This window comes from Myotis brandtii, unplaced genomic scaffold (genome assembly GCF_000412655.1).
Source record: "Myotis brandtii unplaced genomic scaffold, ASM41265v1 scaffold793, whole genome shotgun sequence".
In the NCBI taxonomy this organism is placed as follows: Eukaryota; Metazoa; Chordata; class Mammalia; order Chiroptera; family Vespertilionidae; genus Myotis; species Myotis brandtii.
In genome coordinates, this window is record NW_005371193.1 from 1,011,744 (window position 1) to 1,030,761 (window position 19,018).

General features: G+C 38.4%; 1 protein-coding gene across 1 annotated transcript in view; it reads right to left on the minus strand.

The window, feature by feature from the left end:
* The window catches only part of NEK9 (NIMA-related kinase 9), a 40,019-nt gene that overhangs the window by 20,298 nt on the left and 703 nt on the right, over positions 1–19,018 (minus strand). Inside the window, exons 2-13 of the mRNA XM_005883609.2 lie at positions 16,531–16,708; positions 14,345–14,400; positions 13,737–13,807; positions 11,975–12,080; positions 10,300–10,431; positions 8,378–8,488; positions 7,341–7,405; positions 5,148–5,198; positions 4,497–4,689; positions 1,989–2,133; positions 1,094–1,294; positions 734–780 (exon numbers count right to left, since the gene is read on the minus strand). Of these exons, the coding sequence (XP_005883671.1) occupies positions 734–780; positions 1,094–1,294; positions 1,989–2,133; positions 4,497–4,689; positions 5,148–5,198; positions 7,341–7,405; positions 8,378–8,488; positions 10,300–10,431; positions 11,975–12,080; positions 13,737–13,807; positions 14,345–14,400; positions 16,531–16,708 (1,356 nt within the window). The remainder of the gene's footprint in view (positions 1–733; positions 781–1,093; positions 1,295–1,988; positions 2,134–4,496; positions 4,690–5,147; positions 5,199–7,340; positions 7,406–8,377; positions 8,489–10,299; positions 10,432–11,974; positions 12,081–13,736; positions 13,808–14,344; positions 14,401–16,530; positions 16,709–19,018) is intronic.

The window sequence follows — 19,018 nt, forward strand, 5'->3', positions numbered from 1 at the left end:
GGTTGGGGGTTGGCACATGATGGATGTCTTTGAAACCTGAAAACTCAAACCTCAAAGTTCCGACTACAGCCTTTTCAGAAGAAGAGGAACAGCTGATAATCCCACTGAGAATGGCCCCACAAATATATGTTAATTTTTTAAGTGTAAATAAACACTTGCAGTGAATGAGGTAGTGGATTACAGCCAACCTTCGAGTGGTCAAGCCTGTGCCCTAGGGTGGGTGTGAGAGGTGACCATGCTCTTCCCTCAGCTGGTTTCAGCTCCTGTGCTTAAAGTGCCAGCTCTTGCAGTGATGGGAGTAATTAGATATTATGTTTTATACAATGTGACCCCTAAATACAAAAACTAGTTCAACTGGGGAAATAGGAGGGAGAAGGATTATGTTGGGCTAAAAGACAGTATGTTGTTTTCCAATATCTTTCCAAGGAGTTTTCCAGGGTATATTTAGCTCAATGTGACTTTTTCACTGTACAAGCTAATTTTAGCTCTCATCCCGAGTAAGATGTGACTCCACAGTGTCTACAGAGGCTATATCCTCTTTGTTAATTTTTTATGACTTAGTCAGATGACAAGACCACATAGTGCTAAATCTGGAATCCTGGATTGTCAGTGTCCCAGATAGAAAATATTTCAGAAATAAACACCTTGATATGAGGAGTCAGAGAAAGAGGACATATTAATGCAGCCTGTGTGACCTAGATAGGCTTTAGGAAGCAGCTGCTTCTGATTTTACCTTTTGTGGTGTATAATAATCCTCTTCTGAATCCAAACCCAGTCGTCCTGAGACACACGTAAGAAAGAAGATCATTAAAATCTTCCCATGGACACAGACAAGGGGGTGGTGAGGACCTGGGGCGGGGGCGGGCTGGAGGGGGTCAATGGGGGAAAAAGGGGGACATATATAATACTTTCAATAATAAAGAATTATTTTTAAAAAATGAGGGCCTCCTTCCCAATGAAAATGTCCCATAGATTCTCCTTTACTGAATTAACACTTCTCAAGTAGAGGCTACAAGATGTGTTTAGATGCACACAAGCCTGAAAGCAGGTTGTGTGCCTGGGAATAAGTGGACAGAGACAGGACTACACCTACCATATTCACCACAGCCCCAAGAATAGACTTCTTTGTTTCGTGTCAAAACCACCACATGATTATCTCCACAGGAGACCTGCTCCACTGGATTGTTCAGGAAGAAGTCCAGCTGTCTGGGCTCTAGTACTTCGGGGCCAGCAACCTTGTCCACCCCCATGCAGCCATAATAATCAGATCCAAAGGCATAGAGCTGACCCTCATCTGTAAAGGGAAGGAAAGCACAACTCATCAAAAGAATGACTTATTTTATGACCCATGTCACTGACAATAATAATAAAGCTGATATTCACAATCCTAAAAAAAAAAAAAAAAAGAATGACTTATTTTGTCCAATCAGAAAGCTGGGCAGGACTGAAATTAGGACTACCCTAGCCAATGAGCTCACATGAGATGATTACATCAGAGAAATCTGAAGGATAGGCTGTGCAAGTCTAAAGTTGTTTGTATTTATAGGATCACTTGTACTCTTACAATAACAGTTTTAAAAAGTGGTAGTATCCTCATCTTAAAGGCTTACATTTCTACTGGAGTCATCTCTATTTTATAGAGAAAAAGAGAAATACTAACGAATCATAAAATGAGTACTGACAAGACCAAATTTAATTTTAGCTCTTAATTCTTGATTTAGTGTTATCCACACCTGACTAGGTGGTGAAGTTATTTTTCTCCATACCTGGGACATTCCACATCCCACCTCTTCTCTCTTACCCACCTACTTTCTCCTTGCTCATTACCACCCTAATATTATAGCAAATTGAGCATGTTATTATTGTGTATATCTGCTCATTGTCTTTGGTTCTGTGAATACTGTCTTTTGTTATAAAATCACAACTAAAACTGCACAGTATAATACCCCACATTAAATATACTTGGATGCTTTCTGCTGATGGCTTACCTGTCACACAGACAGTGAAATCATCACCACATGACACCTGATGAATAGCTTTGCCTTGCAGCTTTTCCACATGCTTGGGCTGTCGGTAGGAGGCTTTGTCTCCATGGCCAAGCTGACCATGGAGTTTAGTGCCCCCTTGCATGTTCTGTGAAATAAAGAGGTCTTGTGAAGTTTTAACTTTTCATGCCAAAAAGCTAATCTTCAATATAACTTTTTATAAAGAAAAACAATAGGAAAAATATCAGCTGGAAATTTAGAAATGAAAAAAAATGGATAAGGAGATTAAACTGTTATTTATTTATTTATTTGATTAAACCTTTTAATCGTAGGTAGTAAAAAACTCCTGCCAGCAGGTAAAGATTTAAAAGTATCCAAATTGATATCCACCAGGTCTTAAAAGGACACAGTTCCAATTTTGCCTTTTTCTTTTAATTCTAAGGTGAACCATATATTTAACTAGAGACCCGGTGCACGACATTCGTGTACTGGGGTGGGGGGATGTCCCTCAGCCGAGCCTGCACCCTTTTGCAGTCTGGGACACCTCGGGGGATGTCCGACTGCTGGCTTAGGCCTGCTCCCCATGGGAGCGGCTCCCACCACCACTGCTGCGCTTACCAGCCATGAGCCCGGCATCTGGCTGAGTGGTGCTCCCCCTGTGGGAGCACACTGACCACCAGGGGGGCAGTTCCTGTGTTGAGTGTCTGCCCCCTGGTGGTCAGTGCACATCATAGCGACCGGTCGTTCAGTCGATTTGCATATTAGGGTTTTATTATATAGAATTATGGGTGATGATAAAAAAAATTCTTTTATATAGTCTAATTAATTTTCTACTGGAGTACATCCTCTTGGATAGTCTCACTAGAAGTTTTACAAATTTGGTCACAGCTTCCCTGAAATATGCAAGAGTTATAAAGAATCTGGCTACATCAAAGAGGCTGCTATACAGCATAGAGAATAGTCCTAAATGACTTTCCAGTATTTTAATAGAGATAAGTAATTTTTTTCATTCAATAACTCAACTCTAAATTCTTATATAAATTTTTTATTTTTATATTTCTAGAGAGAAAGGGAGAGGGAGAGAGAGAAATAGCAATGTGAGAGTAAAACATCCATCAGCTGCCTCCTGCATGCTTCCTACCAGGCATTAAGCCTGCAACCCAGGCATGTGCCGTGATGGGGAATTGAACTGGCAACCTTTCGCTGCCCAATCAACTGAGCCACACCAGCCAGGGCAAGTCTTTATATAAATGTTTTTTAAGGCACTAATTTCACTCTACTTTTGGCAGCACACACAGGGGCTAGTTCTTTCAGGGATAGTGTTTTATGAAATAACAAGTTACCACTCTACAATAGATGCCATATCATTCATTCTTTCTATCCATCAATAGATGAGTTTCTCTATTATGTCACCCACTTAAAGCCTGTCCTCCTAAAGCCTACAGAAAATTACCGGAAAAAATTACCTCCCTCAGGAAGAGGAGGAAGAGTGAGAACCAAGGGCCTAAGACAAGATCAGGTAAAGGAAAAGCAGTCTAAAATGAGCCTGAGAAGGCATAGCTGAAGAAACAGGAGGAAAGCAAAGGGAACATGCTCTCATGGAAGCCAAGGGAAGAAAAGCTTCAAGAAGAAAGTGGTCAACTTCAACTGTATCACATACTGCTGGGAGATCAAGCAAGATAAGGACTTGCTTACAAAAAGCATCTGTTTTATTTTCACAATTTATAAGTCACTTTGTTAAGAGTAGTTTCAATCAAATGACAGAGATGAAAGTTGCATTGTTGGTGAATGAGGAACGAGTGGGAGATAAAAAAATAACAATACAGGTGATCTGTTCAAGAAGGTGAGAGATAGGATGGAATCTAGAGGGGAACAAAGAAAAATCCTATTCAAGATATACCTAGCCATCTTCAATCACTGATGGAGGTCTTGGAATTTTCCTGCCACAGCACACTGCTTCATTTGTTTACAAAGCTATTTCACAGATACTAGTTGCTCTGAATCTCACTGTAATAGAACAGGGTAATTAAGTGACTTTCTTAAATGAGAGTCCAGTTTCCTAAGTCCAAATCTAGAGCTCTTAAAAAAAAATTCAGAGAGGAAGGGAGAGGGAGAGATAAAAACATCAATGATGAGAGCGAATCATTGATCGGCTGCCTCCTGTATACTGCACACTGGGGACTAAGCCCCAACCCAGACATGTGCCCTAACCAGGAATCGAACTGTGACCTCATGATTCATGCCAGCTGGGCCAAACCTCTGGCTCTTTTAATTCTTTCTCTCCCTTTCTTTCTCTCACTCATTAATTCATTAAAAAAAAAAATTACAAGAGACCTAATATGTACCAGGCTTTGGGCATACATCAGTGAATTCTAAAAAGACAAAATCAATGTTCTTTATATTCCATCAGCCCATGCTGCTACTCCTGCAGCACATGTTCAACTTAGACATCTAGGTCCAGTAAACAATTATGCTTACATCACTGTTCTAAAGTACTGAGCTTTCACTTACCACCCAGGTGTACAGTTCCTTCTCCACTGTGACCACAGCAAAGTGGGTGTTCCCTGCACACACCTGCCGAGCACTACAGCCACTCTTGATGACATCCAGTTTTTGGGGAGTGGATTTTCCACCACCCCAAACATAGACTTCACTGGTTCGTGATGTTACCACAGCAATGGGTGCTTCACTCACAGTGCTTGACCTGCCAACAACCCCAGAACAAAGGCATATTTAACATAAAAACTGTATCATAGAAAAATGCTTCCAGTCTGTTCCCTGAGAAGAACTGTCAATTATGGTATGAGAAAGTATGTTCTTTCTTGACAACCTATTTTAACCTTCTATCATTGCAGGCTTTGCAATTCCTGCCTCAGGGCTTCATCACAGCTCGGCCAGATCAGATTCCAGTCTGATCCAGAACACCTACACTTTTCAACTTTTCAACATTCATCATGGTAATGATGTCCACTTTAGCATGAGGGTGAAATTATAGCTTTCCTTTTCTCAGAAATGACTATCTGACATTTAAGCAGATGTTGGCTTCTGAAAGGAGGCCAAAGGCTAATTACTGGGATCAAACAATGCACAGACCCAACAAAGAAAGACACCCTGGTGGTAATTTAAGATATATTACTTTTCAAGAGTCTCTTGAACATTTACCTTGGTCTCTTTGTAGGTGCATTAAGCAGTGTGACTTTTTCTTCCATCTCTCTACCAAAAGAAAAGCAAAGATACATGAGCACCAGTGTCTCTTTAATATATTTCACAGATTTAATCCTCTATAAATTGTATGTGTCCTACAACATTATAGTAGTTTTAGGAAAGAACCCTGATACAACTCAAACAGTTATATAGGCTTGGCTTTAGACAATTGATTAAATACAAGGGGGGCAGCAGTTTGGGGTCATTTGTTTTCTATCTCTGAGAAATGTTCCAGGCTGGAACAGAGAACCTTGAGACCTCCGATGCACATTTTTAAATACCTGCCAACATCTCCATCTAGTCTGCCCACTGACTCCCCAAACTCAACATCTCTAAATCTCAGCTCATTATCTCTCTCCCATACAGCTTTTCTTTCTGACTTTCCTATTTCTAAAACTGCTAACCCCATTCTCCTAGTCAACAAGTTCTATAGATTCTACCTATACGATGTCCTCTATACTCACCCCTCTATTCCAGTCTCACCACCTTAGTTCTAGGCATCTTTACTTCCCACCTGGAATATGATAGCACTTCCTAATTGGTCTCACCACAGCTCCAATCCACTTTACCCAGCCCTATACTGATGTAACACTGACATTATTACTGTTAAGTAATTCTTAGGCTGCCTCTCATCACATGAACTGTCCTCTCATACACATCCAATACTTCTGTACTATATCTTGAACTAAGCACAAATTCCTTTGTCTGGCACTCAAAATTTTCTACCTACCTTTCCAGCCTTCCTTCCCTTTATTTACTGCCCATGTTTTAGCTCAGGGTTCTCATTCTGATTAAATTGATTATAGCTGAATTCCTGGGATGGTCTTAGGCATCAATATTTTTTGAAAGCTTCGGAAATGTTGCTCTTGAGAGCCCTGTGAGTATAACCACCACTAATCTAGCCAAACAGGACTTAGGGTTTCCTGAATACTTCCCACAACTTCCTGTGTCTGTGATTCATCTGGAAAGCTCTTTGTCTTACATTTTTCCATCAAAGTACAAAGTTTTATACAATATATGTATGTAAATCTACAATTATCTTAATAAAAATTGCAATTAAAAATTATAAATAGAAATAATAAGAGATTAAAATAGTGATAATACTATTGGGAAATAAATCAGATAAAAAATTTAAATATTAATCAGCCCCAAAGAGTGACACTGCCTGAATATACACAGAACATAAATGTAAGGTCACACTGCTGCAGCTGGAGTATCACACATAATTCTAGGCACTAAAACACTGTTTTGGAAAAGAAGCATAAAAGATTAATTAAATGACATAACAGAATAAAGGCACTGACCAAACAGAAAAGATTGTGGAATTAGGTATATACTTAATGTATCTAAAGGGTAAGCTTGAAAAAGAGTATAGTAAATGCCTGAATATTGGGAAGATATAGAAACAAAGAGCTGGTAGGGGAGAAAAAAGGGTAGTAAGGCAAAATAATATAATAGGATGAAATACAGACTAGAACATTTAAGAAGGATAAAGAATACCTCTTCCTTTAAGTAAGGGTTTGAAGCCTCCTGCAGGACGTGAGGCATAAAGGCCCTCTTTCCTACCACTAGAACCCTCTAATAGAATAAATCTCAGCAAACAACCTGTTAGGAATCAATCAAGCTTGACTTTAGGAAATGGGCAAAAGGTATCCTCCAACTCTAACCTACCATCTAAAGGAATGTACTTAAAAAAAAAAGGGTCAGGTCCAAAGCCATGCTCCTATCCAACAATTATTGAGCACCTTGTGCCAGGCCCTCTTTTAATCCTCACCCTACCTTACTTTATGGAGGAGAAAAGTAAGGAACAGAGATGTTAAATAACTTGACAAATATAATGACAGAACTCAGATACAAACCTAAGGATGTCTTCCCTTAATTACTAAACTCTAACGCTTAACTCTAGATTAAAACTCATAGATGGGGTGGGGGGTCCTAGGGTCTCATCAGTATAAATTTAGAACAAAATAGCACGGGCTAAGGAGGTAAAAGTCAGGAGCTACCCCCAAATAATGAAGGCAGAGATGTTGGTAATAAATAGCACCAGAGCGGCTAAGTCAGGAAACACCACCCTCTTTGTGGTATTCTGATCAGACCACTAACAGTCAATCACCTATGGAAAGACAACAGTGTGACTTTTTTGTACTTTACCTCCTACGTTTCCTGAGAAGGGGGCGATCTAGCAGTTCATCTGCAGTGGGTCTCTGTTCAGGATCCTAAAAAATACAAATGGAGCTAGTTTTAATATAAAGGGAATGGGCAAAATGGGATCTAAAGAGGCTTTTTATTTCCTTTTAGAAGGTTATTGGTTAATTATTCAAAGACCACTGTATATTATCCTTTGGTTTTAAAAAACATAATTTATTATGTCACACTCCATGCTTCATGTTTATCTCATTAACATCAACACTGGTACATGAGTGAAAATGAGACTTCCTCACTTAAATTTCAATATATTTAGAACATAAGAATCTTGAGTGCTTGTTACAAATAAAGATTTCTGGGCTTTATCCATAGAGATTCTGATCCAGTTGGTCTGGGTTGGGGCCCAGGAATCTTCACATTTTGCTTGTAAATGCTCCCCCCATGTCTGTGGTTCATGAACCATACTTTGAATAATACTGACCCAGAGGGACACTGAAAGACAAACTGTGAGATACTAGAACTATATATATTCTGTACATTAGGAACTCTAAATTACCTGACTATACTTTTATAAAATCAAGTTACAAAAATCCTGATCATAAAAAATGGAGCACTACCTTGGCCAGGTTGCTCAGTTGGTTAGAGCATTGTCCCATACACCAAAAGGTTGTGGGTTCGATCCCTGGTTGGGGCACATACAAGAGGCAACTGATCGATGTTTCTCTCTCACATTGATGTTCCTCTCTCTCTCTCAAAAGGTGAGGATTAAAAAAAAAAAGAAGAATAAGGAAATCCCTTTAAAAAAAAAAGGGAACACAATTTCACAAAGTAATAAAGAACAAAGCAGAACAAAATACGAATTTGTTGGCTGAAGCACACAATTATCAGTAATTTCCCATACCTATCTTTCTGGGTCTAGCTACAAATACATCCTACCTGGGAAAGAAGATGTGGTTTTGTGCAGGTTCACCTATGTCATACCTCAAACACTAAAGCTTGGAGGAAAAATACTAAACTGAAATCACTATGTAAGTCACACTTACCTGGTCAAGGCATGCATGGACCATTTGGATCAGTTCCAAAGAGTACTGACTAGAATCAACTTCCATGGCCCGGATTCCTTGTACAATCTTCACACACAAGTTGAGTGGATTCTATAAGAAAATGATGATTGCATTGTTCTTGGTGTTATAAAGATGGCATTATAAAATTCCAGTAGGGACTCTGAGATGTCTGTGCCTATCATTTAAAGGAGTGGCAATACTTTTGCATTAGGTCTGACTTCTTTTTATAACTATTACTATGCATCAACAAGAAATGGTTAGGGATGCACTGCTGCTATCAGATGGAATGAAGCCAACTGGCCAACATGGAGATATGACTATGTGGACAATAGCATTAATATTCAGACTGTATTATAATCTGACCCTTCAATTAAATCCCCTGAAAAAGGAAAGCAAGGCTAGCTATGCTTCTTGGCTTTAAATTCCTTTGCCAATTAATTTGCCTCCTAATTTATATGTCCTAACAATGGGTATACAGGTAATAGTATGCTCCAACAGACAAGGTAGTGAATGATAATAATAAGCTGATAATTATAATATTACTATTATAGTATCATCACCACGTTTATAGAGACCAGTATGTACTAGGCAGGCATGTTATGTATTTGATCTTTTTTAACACTTGCAAACACTACACAAGGAGGTTATTATCCTTACCAATTCAGAGATGTCACTTTCCCAAGACTACAGATAGTAAAAAATAGAGCCATAATTCCAAACAAAGAATTATGTATCTGACTCATTTTCCTTCCACTATAATATCTAGAATTAGATGATACACCAGAATAAGCTTCAAAATCTAGAAAAATAAATAAGTCTCATGAAAAGCCAATGAATTTGCATCAACTAACACTTGCATTTTTCATATACACTAATCAGAGCATTTCTGTGAGAGGAATATATATTTTTTGTTACAGATAATAAAATAGAGAATCAAAGAGATGAAGTGATTTGCCTAAGTTCTCACACCTGGTTTGTAAAAGCGATTAGATGTGAACTCACTTTTGTTACTCAAATTGTGGTCCATAGACAAGTAGTATCAGTAGCATCTGGAAGCTATCACCCCTGCCCCAGACTTACTCAAACTGTCTGCATTTTAACAAGATGCCCAGGTGATTTCCTATGTTCTCATGTGTATTAACATTTGAGAAGCACTGGTTTGCAATGGGCTTTACTTAAGAAGAAAAAAAAACCTTAAAGAGAACTGTTATCCATAAGATGATAACAATCTTTAATAAGAGTCAGTGAATAATTTTTCATAAAAAAGATCAAAACACTTTAATGAGTATTATATAATTTGCCTTAGCTTTTAAAAAAAAAATGTAGCTGAAGCATAAGAAATGACATGGCTTATCTAAACTGTAGCATTACATAGTCGATCCTAGAGCCAGTTTTAAAATTATAGTTAACAAATTTAAGCACAGTGTTCGATCTACTTGATGATTATTCAATGGGGAATTCAAATTGGAGATAAATCTGGTCTACAGTATTCTAACAATACACTACTAAGCCCGTGCCAGGATACTAGCTATTATTTTTGCCTACAGTTGATTTCTGTTCTAGAAATCAGAAGCTCAGCCCTAACCAGTTTGGCTCAGTGGATAGAGTGTCGGCCTTCGGACTGAAGGGTTGAGGGCCTGATTCTGGTCAAGGGCATGTACCTCAGTTGCAGGCTCAATCCCTGGCCCCTTGTCAGGGTGCAGGTGGGAGGCAACCAATCGATGTGGCTCTCTCACATTGCTCTGTCTCCTCCCCTCCTTTCCACTCTCTCTAAAAAATAATCAATGGAAGAATATCCTCGGGTGAGGATTACCAAAAAAAGCTCAGGGATAAATGAAGTTGATTATCTCAATCAAGTGGACCATTTGCAAGGACAATGTGGAGATAATACATCAACTTACTGTAGCATCAAATGTTCTCTTTAGCGTAAGCAGTTCAAAGATGACGCAGCCTACTGCCCAGATATCAGACTTGAAATTGTATTTTACTCCTTGGCAGAGCTCTGGAGACATGTAATATGGTGTTCCGACAAGCTGAACAACAAAGGAAACAATCAAATAATAATTTCTTTTCTGGGGTAACCATATTAATATTTCAACAACTAAATTAAATTTCCTAGGAACTAGTGATAACAACCATACAACATTCATCAGCATATCCCATTATGGTTTTTGTGAGATGATGTCATTATGCGGAGAAATCTTATTCACATCAAATCTCTTGAGCCAATTATAAAGGAATAATCTCTGTGGTAAAGGCACTGTGGTAATTTGGGAGCCACAACAGCTCTGTGATTTCTGGATCATAGAGGCTTGTAGGCATTCAAGGCCCACTAAGATTTCATACAGATAAAGACATACTTAGTAAAAGCTCACCAAGCAGGGAGGAAGCTGGCAGTGGGGAGAAGGTAAATGAATAAAGAGTTAAAAGTTGTGACTGAAATGCATAGCAATGAAGTTTTTTAAATGGCTCAATTTGACATTTGTAATACTAATATAGTTAGTAAATTTCTTTTAAATTTGAAAAAGATTTCTTGAATTCAAGAATGAATTTGAAAATAAAAATGTCCTGAATAAAGGTCATGTCTTTCCCAAGATGAGAGACAATGAGTGCCCTATCTTTAATCAGCAAAGCAAAGAAATTTTCAGATGGCTTACACAGCATTTATAATATTCTTATCATTCTTTCTTTGCATTAACTGGCTAAGAAAAATCAAATCTTGGTTTTATCAGATTATTCTTGATGCAAAAAAATCTACTTAAGACATGATTGCTCCCAGAAGCTCAATATGGCACCACTATACAAGCAGACCGATCCCTGAAGCAGCGAATTCCAACCCTGGCTATCAGCATCCTTGGATGTCTCTATATTGCTTGCAGGCATATCGCAACATTATCGAAAAATATCATCAGAGCAAGATTAATTTTTATTAAACTTACATTTTCAAGTTCTTTTTAGGACAGAGCATTGTGAAACCAGTAGAGTAATAATTGGGTTCTATAATTCCTTAAAGGATGAGATCACTGTCCTTAAAGGTCAACTTATGTCTATGCTTTACTAATGGTCTTTCTTAAGATCAGGTGAGAAGGGAACCCTGCAGTTCAGACTGTGTACAATATTAAAGATCAAATTGTTCTCTGGGCATCAGCCTTTTTTGTAATATATGGCTTCTGAACCAGAAAAATTCAAAGGAAACACAAAAAGAGATGTGTAACATCATAAGCTCAAATGTTAAGAGATAAAGTGAAATCTATAAAAGATCCTAGGCTGGAAAAAGCGGTAAAGTATTTTGTTGTTTTTTAGAAAAGTCTCTAGTAAGTGTCAGAAAGGGATTTGAGGTCATACTGACAATGCAGACAATAACTCTTGAAAGAACACCTTAGCATGTAAATGCCTGTTAGTGAGCCCAGGCAAAAGACTCCTGTAGAAAAAAAAAAGACTCCTGTAGATTTGTTTTAAAAGTATGGAGAATCTGCAAGACTACTGAGAAAAGGATGCAGATTTAGGGGGAATAGTTATATCTCATGGTGCTAGAAAGGAAAAGGAAAAAAATAAGACAAGGCAACATACACTTACCGTCTCAGCCATGGAATATTCAGAATTAAGTTTCTTTGCTAGGCCATAATCTCCAAGTTTTATCAGGTTTGCCTTGGTCAGAAAAATATTTAATGTCTTTATATCTCTGGAAAAAAAAAGAAAGATGCTGGATAGCAAGGCCATATACCACACCCAGGATTAGAGAATAAAAATGAGTGTGTCACCATTGCTCAGACTGTTATGAATCCAAACGGTCATCACTTTCATACTGAAAAGGGGACTTGGTAGAGTGAAGTAGAAAATTAAACTTCATCCTCCAGGGCTTCATGGCACAGGCATGCCTCCCATGCCACTAAAGCCAATAAGAAAAGCTGAGAGGGTAGGACAAAAAAATCGTGTCCCAGGTAATTATAATTCCTACAAGGTATACTACTTCTTCAATTACCATGTATGCTTTTTTTTTTTTTTAAATATATTTTATTGATTTTTTACAGAGAGGAAGGGAGAGAGATAGAGAGTCAGAAACATCTATGAGAGAGAAACATCTATCAGCTGCCTCCTGCACATCCCCCACTGGAAAAAATGTGCCCGCAACCCAGGTACATGCCCTTGACCGGAATCGAACCTGGGACCCTTCAGTCCGCAGGCCGACGCTCTATCCACTGAGCCAAACCAGTTTCGGCTACCATGTATGCTTTGAATGAAGTAATATCAAGGCAATTTTAACACTCGGTTGGTGTCAAAGTTTCAAATCTGTTAAGGCAAGAGAAGAGGCTGCCTATCCCCGTAGCAACATGACTAGCTGTGTAGATCACCTAAATAAAATCACTGGCTATTTTTCTAAAGAAGAATTGACCACATGTTAAACAAACTGTGCCTGGTTTACACTCTAGCTTCCTTTACTGAAAAATGCAAAAAAAGCAGAACAATATTCTTTGTAACTTTTGAAAAGAAAATAATATGCAGTAGTCATTTAATAGCTATCAAGAAGTGTAAGTCAACAATTAATAAACCAACAAAAAGATACACTAATCTCTGGCAATGGTTAATGACTCAAGGAGGATATAATGACTTTTGACAATAAAGATAAATTTTAAAAAACAGGACATAATGATGTGGCAATGTTCATAATGGCTCTCTCCTACAGCTACAAATGAACAGAAAACTGTTCCTCCACCCAACTATCTAGTATAAGTGTACAATTAATTATATGAAATAAATAGGCTTTTCATTCAAATTAAAAGAATTATAGAATTAAAAACAATGGCTAATTATTGTTCAGAGAAAACATTTACTGTGAATTCCAACCAATCTAATACCACTTCTCATAGTGGCTTCTAGGCTTTACTGATGAATTAATTAAATTAACTCTAAAAGCTCTCTTAAAAAATGACTGAGCAGTACTTAGCTATTAAAGAAATTCTTCTTACATCACAGACATGGTTTAATTTCAGGAAGAAAATATAACACCCTTCGTTATTCACTTTCCTTTCTAAAATATATCAGTGTGCCCTGGCTGGGTAGCTCAGTTGGTTAGAAGCATTATCCTAAAACACCAAGGTTGAGGGTTTGATTCCCGGTCAGGGCACATACAAGAATCAACCAATGAATGCATAAATAAGTAGAATAACAAATCGATGTCTCTCTCTCTCTCCCATATCCCTCTAAAATCAATAAATAAAAATTTAAAAATATACAGATATAAAAGCCCTGCCTGCTTAATCAAGTACTGATGGGAGGCACCCAAGGTAGGGGTTGGATTGGTGGGGAGGAATCAATCCCATATTCTTTCACTCATTACCTATGAAGGATTCCAGCTTTATGGATACAGCTCACTGCTGAAACAATCTGAAACAGGTACCACACCACCATCTGCAGAGAAAAAATAAATTATATTTGGACTGGAAACAAACAAAAATTCGATTTAAATACTCTCTCTCAAACAAATAAAATGAAGGAAGCTGCAACCAGAAGTTACGATTCAACATGACTTGACATCTCTTGCTTGCAGGTTGAACAGGCAAAGAAAAGTGGTAAGGGGTAAAAAGAAAAAGCAGGTCATCATAAAGTAGTTCCAATGTCAGTATAAAGTACAGTATGGTGAAGCAGACGTGTGGAAAGAAATCTGGGAAGAATGCAAAGGTATAGAAAACTGGGCATACCAGTATGCAGTAACAGAACCAGAAAAGAAAGCCCATAGAGAATCATGATGTGGAGGTAAACCATTTAGGAAGCAGCTATAGACAGCTTCCTTGTTAGAGGTTTCCTTTCTCATGAATGTCAACCAGAGCCTGGAAGAAGTGTGAACAAAAGGAAAAAAAAAATACTCTTCATTGTTGGAAGAGTTAATACAGAACCAGAATACAACACATTACAATTCTAGCTTCCTACCATAGAAATATGAATTACCTCTTCCTCAAACAACTTGTCCTTCTGACGAAGGATTTTGTCATACAGGTTTCCTCCTGCAATTAAACAAGAGACAGGTTTGAATTGCTTAATAGAGAACAAAGCTTGGTTCCTGTATCTACTAGGATTTTAACAGGTAACACAAATGAAGGATTCTGCTTCCTCTCCAAAGGAAATCCCTTCTTCCCTCTTGACTTTTCCATCTCTCAAGTACTGTATCAAAATATTCTTCAGAGATTCCCCTCTCTAATGGAAGAGGCTCAATACAAAAACAGGAAGTAAGACATTTTAAAAAGAGGAGAGTAAAAACCATTCCTATAGTACCCCAATTAGTGAAAATATCTTGAATGTCTTCAAAATCAGGTGATTGTCTTTTCTAGAACTTCTTTAAAAAGAATCTGCAACATTTCTGTAACATCTCTCTCAGTATGACTACGAGAACATTTGGGTTACACCAGTGATAAAATGTTTTGTATTTACAGGTATATATAAACTTCTTTTTCTTTCCACTGAAAATATTTCCCAAAGTTTAGGGAACACCCTAGACCAGCAATTTTCAACCAGTGTGGAGCAGTACCCTGACGTGCCACAGAGGCACACTGGTGTGCTGCAAGAACTTTTAAAACATGCAATACCTGACTATTTAGTCAGGGGCACTAACCTCTTTTCCCTTAGGTTGTCAAATAAAAAAATGACAACAGACAACACAATAGTATCTGTTGTGTGTGAATCGAAATTATACCTTTTTTTTTTTGTCAGATCTGCAAAAAATGTATTTTATGGTGTGCCACAGAATTTTGTAATTAATTTATTTGTGCCATGAGATAAAAAAGAATGAAAATCGTTTCTCTAGACTGTTTCTAATCATTATTCCCTTTACTAACTCATTACTGCAGAGTAAGTCTGAATTTGCTTCTCCCTTTCTTTTATCAAGTAATCCTATATAATCAAGAGCTAATATGGTAATTAGATTGGACAGCAGAATGACCTTCTGGAACGACCAGTGGGTGGGATGAGGGGCCATGAGGTAGCCGGGGCTGCAAGGGCCGCCCCTTGCATGAATTTCGTGCATCGGGCCTCTAGTACAGACTATAAATGATCATGGGTCATTTTACTTCCTACCTGCAACTATAACTTACACTTTAGCCCTGGCTAAGTTTCACAACTTTCTCTCCCTCCCTAACCCCATAATTTAGTAACTAGAAGTTTCAATAAAGGTACCATTTGTTCTAGCTCTCCTAACCACAAAGGAAGTTAACTACTTGAGGCTTCTGCTACTTTAGAAATCTCTATTATAATCTTGTGCATGTAGGGTTGATCAGAACCAGGACAACCATGATATACAGGAGTCTAGACAAGAAAGTTAGAATCGAGGAGCTTTCTCTTAGAGATTTAAGTGAAGAATATGATGAGACCACTATAGCAGGCAGCTCAAGAAAGGACTGGGGAGATTCTCTTATGTAATAAGGGTAATACTTAGTTCATTATAAATCAAACATTTGCTATATATCAAGTACAATGCTAGGGTCTTTACACAGTCATTTAATACAATAACCCTAAGATGTATGTTATGAACTGTTATCAACAAACTTGTAAGCTGAGACACAGAAAAGTTAAGTTTCTTGTGCAAGGTTACAGAGCTAAAGTCATGAAGCTTGGGATGTGGGTTCAGAGTCTATTTTCTTAACAACTAGACCATTACTGCTATCTTACAAGCAAAAGGGTCGCAAGAAATCAGAGACCAGATAAATAAAGCCATGTTTTACTATATTATCATTTTCATTCAGTTATGACCTTTGGACCACTTTTTAATAGGACAGCTTTCACTGAAGTCAACATAAATCAGTTATCACTTGTAAGATTTCATTAAATATTTTACCAAGCCACAGTATGTCTCTAATGCCTAACTCATGTCATTTTGTGAGGGAAAAAAACCTTGGAAAATGAATGTAAAATCCGACTGAACATGTGATTTGAAGATGAAACTGTAGTCACAAGGCAGAATTTGAGAATGCAGGGAAAAGTCCCTCCCTTTATTTTGTGCATCACTTCAAAACTATTCTCTAAACTCAAGAAACCCATTTAAAGTTCTTATCACTCTATTTGTCTTTTCTTTTTTAATCCACTTCAAGGTAGGAATGAACAGACTGTCTTGCTGAAGGAAGTCCCACTGAATTCTACCTTACCGTTACAATATTCCAGCTCAATCAGCAGGGTGGTATTGTCCATGAAGTGATTGTAGTAGGCAATGATGTTGTCATGCTGCAGCAGTGCCAGGATAACAATCTCATTCAAGGCATCCCGTCGTTCCTTCTCCGACAGTCGGGTCAAATCAACTTCCTTCCACACAACCAATGAATCATCCTACAACACAGCAACAGTTAATAGTGTTTTCCTCTTGCCTGGTAGCAAATAAATCCACACATGGATCTGTAAACCTAGGAAAAAAAACTTCCTAGATGGGAAGAGAGTGACTGCTTCTATTTTTTCCTTTAAACAAAAATCATGAACAGACTTTCAAGGTTCCGCATACAATTGAGCATCATAATTTGCTGCAGGACCTTATTGCTACACTTAATTTGCATGATATCAATTCCATGTAAAAATATGGGATGGAAGTAATTTCAAAGATTCTGTTGAGTGACATATGACAGACTGTTAGTCATGATGAGCATTGTAGTAGGGGCTAGAATATTGGAGAAATAGAGAACTGGAGAGTAGTTATCTGTGGGTGACCAGTTTCTTGTAAAATGGAAATTAAACTTGCCTCTAATATTATCAATTTAGATTTCTCTTAGTGATTTTTGTTTACTCTTTCTGGAAAAGAAGTCATAGCTAAGCCCTTTGAGTTCGTTTAACTCATGCTGCCCATTTTGCAACTTTATCTCCCGTCACTTTTATGTATTACATGTTTTTCTCTATTCATGAAAACTTACCTGCAGCTCCCAATATCCTCTCTTTTATAATATCTCTAATTCTTTCCTGACACTGCTCCCTAGCCCAGGAACATCTCTGCCTAAACAACCCTCCCCAGACGTTAGCATGGCTCTGCAAGGCCATTCAACCTTTTTGGGAAGGTCCTAATGAACCTTCTGCTGTACATTTACTCAATGCAACCATTCCCTTAATTTTCAGAGGTCATACACTAAAATGATTTGTCCATTCTTTTCCTATATACATACCACTTAAATGTTACTTGTTTACGAACTGGTCTTTCCATTGAAATGGAAGCTTCTTGAAGGAAAGAGCTGCTTCTAATTAAATCTTTGTAAATACACAGATCTAATAAATATTTGGTGATATGGATAATGTTATATAGTTGTTGGGAAGTGTAATCAAATGTAACTTAAAACAACCTCAGTAATTAAGTTCAACATGATAATAATGGAAAGGCATGGGGCAAAGAGGTATAAAACTTTGTTCAGCCGAAGATTTACTTCTAATTTAAGTGAGCAAGTCATTTTAATATACTTTTAGTTTCCTTAACTATAGATAGGTACACTAATGCTCATCTCCTCTTCCTCATATTGTGAGTACAAATAAGAAAACAGAATACTGCCTGGCTGATGTGGTTCAGGGGTTGAGCCAGGAAGGTCAGGGTAGGATTCTTGTCAGGGCACACGCCCCCTTGGGCTCCATCCCCAGTAGGGGGCGTGCAGGAGGCAGCCGATCAATGATACTCATCACTGATGTTTCTCTCTCCCTGTCCCTGAATCGGTAAAAACATATCTTTAAAAAAAAGAAACTAGAATACTAACAGTAACTCTAACATCATACATTAATGTGAATTAGGGTAAAAAAGAACACGTAAAGATACTCTCCTGCAGCCACCTCTCTCCCCCATCTTTCAGCCTTAAAACTGGGTTAGCTCGGGACACACACAACTACAGATGGATCGCTGATGGATGAATCAGCTTCAGTAACCAGCAAGTTCTCATTCAGCGCTTACCTATTCTAAAGCTTAGGTTTTGAGGCTTTATTGATCAAAGTCAGTTTATGGTAAGTTTTTTGTAAGTGGAGTCACCACTTCGGGGTTTTAGTTAGTACATACTGTGAACTTAGGGGTCAGTGACCTACGGATCTCTTCGAAGAAAACGTAGGGGTGCAAATGTGGATGGGGCGATTGTGTTCACATTAGGTTCTCAAAGGAGTCCTTGTGCCCCCCAAAGTTAAGACTTAGGCTTAGAATATAACAAAAAAGTATTACCCAAGCATAAAGCTGCTGGGTAAATACTGATGAAGAAACCAACACACCCCGGCCTCCCAACTATCTTCAAGAAAAATCTCCAACTGAGTGTTCACATCGGAACTTACAGACACCGGCAAAGACATCGGAGCTGCCTCCGCCGCGGGAACTCGGGCTCTGCCGCTCCTCCCCACCCTGACCTCGGAGAGCCGTACAGCGGGGGAGGAAGTGAAGTTTGGACAACGCCTCACACTCACACATCACTTCGGTTTTACACTTTGTAAAGCATCGTCGCTTAATTTTCAACATAACCTTTAAAGTTTATTCTAAAGGTGGTTCTGACTAACCCCATTTTACAGATGGGGAAACTAAGGCTACGAGGAGGTTCCATGCCTTGCTCCGTCCCCGGGCTAAACAGAAACGACTCGCCAGGATGGCGGCGACCTAACCCATTCCCAGCGCGGGGACCGGCGGCGGGGGGGGGGGCC